Source organism: Typopeltis vanoorti, chromosome 11 (assembly GCF_054136105.1).
Source record: "Typopeltis vanoorti isolate ZY-2024b chromosome 11, IOZ_Tvanoo_1.0, whole genome shotgun sequence".
Classification (NCBI taxonomy): Eukaryota; Metazoa; Arthropoda; class Arachnida; order Uropygi; family Thelyphonidae; genus Typopeltis; species Typopeltis vanoorti.
In genome coordinates this window covers 139540731-139547246 of record NC_143559.1, presented here as the reverse complement: position 1 = coordinate 139547246, position 6516 = coordinate 139540731, and the positions used below count along the sequence as shown (strand labels likewise).

General features: G+C 45.3%; 1 protein-coding gene across 1 annotated transcript; it reads left to right on the top strand.

The window, feature by feature from the left end:
* Positions 1-2233: 2233 nt before the first annotated feature.
* orb (polyadenylation element binding protein orb) lies at positions 2234-5287 on the top strand. The gene has a single exon (XM_090400128.1). It carries the CDS (start codon positions 2820-2822, stop codon positions 4365-4367), a length of 1548 nt encoding a protein of 515 aa, XP_090256254.1. The 5' UTR covers positions 2234-2819; the 3' UTR covers positions 4368-5287.
* Positions 5288-6516: the final 1229 nt, after the last annotated feature.

Sequence of the window (6516 nt, the reverse complement as noted above, 5' to 3'; positions counted from 1 at the left end):
GTTAGAATTGAATCCGCAAAATATACACATTTCAAGGGAAACAAGCGCCCCGTTTACGCGGGTTCGTGATGTTCCAGTAAAGAAATGCGAGATTTTCTTTCGGTTATAAAAAACGACAAAAACTTAAATGTTACAGCACGCGCGCACACCCTTCTGATCGTTAAGAAGCTTCCACCCCTTCTTGCAATCTTCCGCCTCTTTCTGCTTCTCCGCGTGTGTCACACAAATACGGAAAAAGAAAATAGAACTCAGGTACACTTTGGCGGGGGGGGGGGGGTTAGGAGGTGTACTCCGAACGCTGCTACATCGCAACAAAGCAAAAGTATTTTCTCAAATAAGAATCTCAGCATATTTTAAAAATAATTTTAAAAATATCCAAACAATGCAGACGGCAGCCAGTCGCTGAATTATTTCATAGCACGAACATTTAGAGAAAATGACCCAAAGAAAGCCTCGCATTTCTTTACTCGAACAAACAACAGACTGCGGTGTACCTCAAGGAACTCTCTTACGACCAATTTTATTGAATATTTATATCAATGACTTCTGCAATCTTAAACTAAACAGTAAAATAAATACTTTTGCAGATGATACAGTACTAATTTTCTCTACCGACACAGCCGAACAAATGAAAACCATCGTGAATGCCGATCTTTTGAAAGTAACAAATTGGTTCCAGTCAAACAAACTCAGTCTGAATGTCTCACAAACTAAATATGTAAATTTTAACTTGCGAAATGAACTTCACTGCACAATTAATTTTGCATGATTGGAATTGCGGGACAAATCCAAATTGCAACTGCGAGAAAATAGAAAAAGTCAGTGTAATAACTCACTTGGGATTAAAAATTGATAGTAATTTAAGCAGGAAACCGCACATCCCCGATGTCGTAAATAAAGTAAGGATGATGTTAAACAGACTTGACTACTTGAAAAGATTCTTAAATTTAAATACTCTAAAAATATTATATTCTTCCTGGATTCAAAGCACACTACAATACGCTGTATTAAGTTGGGGAGGAATCTATCGCACTATGCTGAAACCTTTAGTCTCGACTCGGAATAAAGTAATTAAAATCTTAACTAGAAACAAATACAAGGATACTGCGATGTGTAATAAATACACCACACTAAGACATATTACTGCTTAGATTAGAGGATACTGCTAGTCATAAAAAAATACGACAACGAATACGTAAATGTCAAACAAGATGCTTTTCTTAGTAGAAGACATAAGGGCCTAAAGTACATGGCTTTTAAAGCAAATAAAGAAGCAACACACAAACATTATACTTATTTAGCGTCAAAAGTATTCAACACACTACCTTTAACGATAAGAAATGAAACCAACCCAAACAAATGCAAAACTGGAATGAAAGAATATTTTCCCACAAAAATGAGGAAACTCTGTTCCAAATAATTGTCGAAATGATTCGTTTTGCATATTGCTATTAAAAGGATCAGTTTCAGGTGTAAAATATAAAAATTTCAAAGGCTGTTTAATTATTTTGCTTCTAATTGATGTTATGCAAATTTCTCTGTACATATTTGCATGTCTCTGCGATTTTATTATGTAATTATATTATAATAATATGTATATTATATGAATGTACATATGTTTATATAATTAAAATGCATTACATTAATTTTTGTAACTTTATGCATATCGCAACCTGGACGAGCTGTTGCTTCTCTTAGGTTATACAAATGATTATTTAGAATGTTTTACTATAATATGAAGCTTACAATGTATGTAAATATTTTGAGTTAAAAAAAAAAGATATGGCTTCAATTTTATTTCATTAACTTTATCAGAAAGAGAGGAAATGAGATTTTTCATCCTTATGGGCTCTCTGTAACAGATAGCCACAAAATGTTTCCCACGGTGACCCATAGATGGCACAAGAGGCTCAAAATGAAACCGTCGCTTGGAAACACTCCGCAATGACGACCTGTTAATGAATAATTAAATAAGCAAACATCTCGTTTTATTCCCTCGCTTAAGATTTTGGGTCTCTCTCTCTCTCCCGTGCATCATTCCAGATCTCCTCGTTAAGACGAGAAGGCTCGGTGAGGAGAAGGTTATTTTTAGTGAACGACGTACTCGAGGGTGGTTGTGAACGGCGAAAATTTCAGAAATATCAAAAGGGACTTTCAAAAAACCCGTCCTTTGAACCCCCGACGACTGTTTCACGGGTATTTCCCCATCGGCAAGGCTGCTGCAGGGTTTTTTGTGGCTGCCCCGACATGACGCAGTATTTGCGTCGTGCTGGCGCTGCGATCGAGGTGTAGGTGAAAAAAGCAGCCGCACTCGGAGAAACACTTCGCAGCAATCGATAGCCCGCAGTGACTTAGCGCAGGCCGAGCACGAATAACCCGAACAGTAAAATGTTATCTACCCCTTCTTCCGCAACTGCGTAATTCCGACCGTCGGGCCATACAGACGCCAACCAGCCGCCTGCCTGCAACCCTGTATCGCCAAACGAAAGGCATATTTGCTGTAGCGTTCTACACGTACGGTTTCCCACGTGGTCTCGTCTCTCGCTCGCGCTTCGACACGTGAACAGCTGGTAGCACGAGCCATTTCGTGGCGAGTGTCGGAATGAACGTGCGTCGAGTCGTCCCCTCCTCTGGTTTCGCGAACGAACTGTAACGTGGACCGCTATGCAAATGACGTCTCTGTGCTGCTGCTGACGGGAGAATCGATGCCATAAAAACGCAAACGACGGAAGATGGACGCAGTGTCGGCACAACCTTAAGTGAGTGCACTTCCCAACCGTTTTTAACGTTCTCTTTTTCCCTTTTCGAATACGCAAAGCATGTCTGGTATGTCGCTGAATGGCCTGTTGGACACAAACGACAGATTCCTCAGCACCCCAGACGCAGAAAGCGGGTCCACCCACCAGGACACCTTCCAGCGCATTAACGCAATGCTGGAGAATATTCTGGAAGTGCCTTCCAAGGAAAAGCCCCCGCTGAGTGCTTCCACCACCTACTTATGCGAGCAGGAGTCTCCTCAATCTCCTACGTACCCCATGATGAATGGCAACACCTTCGGAGGAGGAAGCTACCAGACGTCGTCTCCAGTTTCCCCTTACAGCGGCAGGAACGGTTCCCAACTCGGGTTCACGAACGGATCTTCTCCGTACGGCATGAGAGCCATCAAGGGAGCATCTCCTCCTGCTTATCGCAGGAACTACGGCAGCCCCACCCTCGAGGAAGCTCTCCTAATGGGATGCGAAGGCTACCGGGATGGGCGTAGCACCTCCCCTACTGATTCCGACAGCAGCGGCATCAGCAGCGTCTCCACACTGAGCAATTTGTCCGACCTGATGGGCAGCCTGAACCTGGGTCCTCTACTGGCCTCCCCGACCCACTTGAGTGCAGCGGTGAACGTGCCGCTGAACCCTTTCGCCGCAGCCATGTGTCAGCGAGAGAATTACCTCTTCCAATCGCCATTTCCAGACCGCCGGTGGTCCGTCAATGGGGTGTCCGAAGGTGGGAGGACCCCCATCTCTATCGAAACGGCTGCCCGATTGCACCGAACGTCCGCCGCGGTCTGTGATGCCAAATGCACGTGGAGTGGACAGCTGCCTCCGAGGAGCCACAAGAACCTCACCTACTCGTGCAAGCTGTTCCTGGGAGGGGTGCCTTGGGACGTGACCGAGGCCGGTCTCATCGAAGCCTTCGCCCCCTTCGGATCGGTGAAGGTGCAGTGGCCCGGGAGAGACGTGCAGGGCACCTTCAACCAGCCCAAGGCGGGCTACGTGTACGTAGTGTTTGAGTCGGAGAAGCAGGTGAAGGCTCTGTTGCAGGCATGCGCTCGAGACTCGGAGGACGGCACCAAGTGGTACTTCACTATCTCGTCCCGCAGGATGAAGTCGAAGGAGGTGCAGGTGATCCCGTGGGTGGTGAGCGACAGCAACTACGTCCGCTGCCCATCGCAGCGCTTGGATCCGAGCAAAACGGTTTTCGTGGGGGCCCTGCACGGCATGATGAACGCCGAGGGACTGGCCCACGTGATGAACGACCTCTTTGGAGGGGTGCTATACGCCGGCATTGACACCGACAAGTACAAGTATCCGATCGGCTCGGGCCGAGTGACTTTCAGCAACAACAGGAGCTACATGAAGGCCGTGTCGGCAGCATTCGTGGAGATCAAGACCCCCAAGTTCACGAAGAAAGTGCAGATCGATCCCTACCTCGAGGATGCCCTCTGCTCCATCTGCCAGGTCCAGAGAGGTCCCATCTTCTGCCGGAACTTGGCTTGTTTCCGGTACTATTGCCGCAACTGCTGGCAATGGCAGCATTCGGTGGAAGCCCTGCGAGACCACAAGCCTCTGATGCGTACAAAGTACAGCTGTTAGGCCACCTGACGTGAGTTTTACTTTTGTTTTCTGTTTGTTTGTTTACCTCCAGGAGTGCGAGGCGGAACTGGGGAAAAGCCCACCTTTTTTATTCGTTTTTGTGAAGACAAATTTTTATTTGTTACGTTTTCCAGTATTAATTGAGGGGACGGACGTTGTCTGTTCGAGAAGTAGCTTTAATTTATGTGTACTTTAGTTTTCTGATATAGAAAGAAACAGAAGAAGAAAAAAAAAAGCTTGTTTAGCTGCAGCCCCCTAGCAGGGAGCAGCGTTTTTGTTTATCTGGAGCAGTGGCCTGCCTCTCGTCATATGCAAGCTTTATCCACTTCCTACAGTCAGTCTTAAATGTTACCTTCCAGATTTTATTGAACCATACTTTACTGTGCCCTAAGATTTTAACTCTTTACTCTCTGTATCCTCCTACCGTTTATAAAAAGAACTTCTATTCTTCTGCTATGCAGTATTTTAGCTTGAATACACTGCTGCCTTTTTAAGGAGAAGAAGCGATCGCATGCTATTCTTACAGGTTGAACATTTTAACTTTGAAGAAGCAGTAAAACTCCTTTTGTGAAAAGGATTCGTCCACGCACCTCCCATACTTTTAGAAAGAGTTCCTAGGAGTATCAGGATTTCATGGCCAAAGAGGCGTACAATTTTTAACTGTTCTTTAAACACTAATCCATCAGCTTGCCAGAGAGCAATTTAATTGGCTAACAGATTTAGTTTATTAACTTTACTACCTAATTACTAACTACTGTGATGTCCCAAGGAAACCAAATGGATCTATTGGGCAGCTTTGAATGTGGTTCAACTATGCATTCCTTTTAGATGTCTAAGCCTGCAATGAGCTCTTGTGATAAGACCCGTTTAATGGCTGCCCATCTTACTGACACTAGACTAATAAAGCATTTTGAAAAAGCCATCGTGTCCAGCGTCCTTCTTTCAGACACTTCCTCACATAGCTCCCTCCCCTGAGCAGCGAAATAGAACCGGCCGAGCAGAAAATCATGCCACGATCACGTGGAATACTCCACTGGCCGCGAGAGACTATCCGTAAGGCGAAAAGCTCGGTTCGTTTACTTCCTATTCCCAACAGCGCTGCATCATAAAAACCCAATTTGCGTGATTTTTTTTTTTCTTTGCAACTTAAAAAAAAAATCTTAAGAGCACATCATTCTTAGCAAAGTCGACGTAAGCAATATGGTAGTTCTCAGTGTATATTTGGAAGTTTTTTTTTTTTATTTTTCTTCACCCCACGGAAGTGATATGGTTTTTTATTAAATCTACGATTGCTGCAGGAACCTTTGAGTCTGCAGTAACTGAAACTAATAAATGCTCGAAAAAGCACTGAGGTGGATCGCTAGACAAGCAAACACTTAATTCGACTGTTCCTACATGGAGCTGAGGACAACAATCGCTCGTGCAATATTTCTTTGAGGACCACCTATTACTCGAACGAAACCAGAACTTCGGCCAGTCTTAAGGAAACCTGTGCCGATCCCAGCTGTTTTGAGCGTGTGCGCACGACGGAAATTGGGCACTGAGCGAACGCTCGTTCGTGGCTAGCGCGTCCAACTTTCCTGTTACAGAGCCCCCCCCCCCCCCAAGAAAGACTAGGAGAGGGTCGAGCAGATGCCCACGTGGACGCCGTCTCAAGTGAGGATCGCATGTGCAGTCTATCGCTGGCGTTTCGCTTTCCAGTTCCGAGAAATCCATCGATCGCACAAGTGGGGAAAACTCTCCGCCAAGCGAAGATGGAAAGCATTCTGGGATGACGTAAGGAAGGTGACCCGATAGCGGCCATCACGCAGTAGTTTTGTCGCATCTCCCTTATTGGCCACCTGTTGAGTGTGGGCTAAAACACGCCCTTAAGTCTTTTTTTTTTATACTGCCCCCCCATTTGAGTTCGATTTCGTACATGAACTCAAACCCTCACTTCGACCACATACAAGAAACTTATTTCCCCACAACGTGAATCCCTGATGTTCCCGATAATCTTCTCAAATTCAACTCATTCCACCCAGTTTAACTTCCCCTTTCGGATTCATCGTCGAGCGCTTTGAATCATTTTCTGCAGGAAGGAGCTGTCACGGTAACCTGAATCACGTGATACAATGAAACGGTCGCTCCTCTCCCCCCCCCCCCCTCG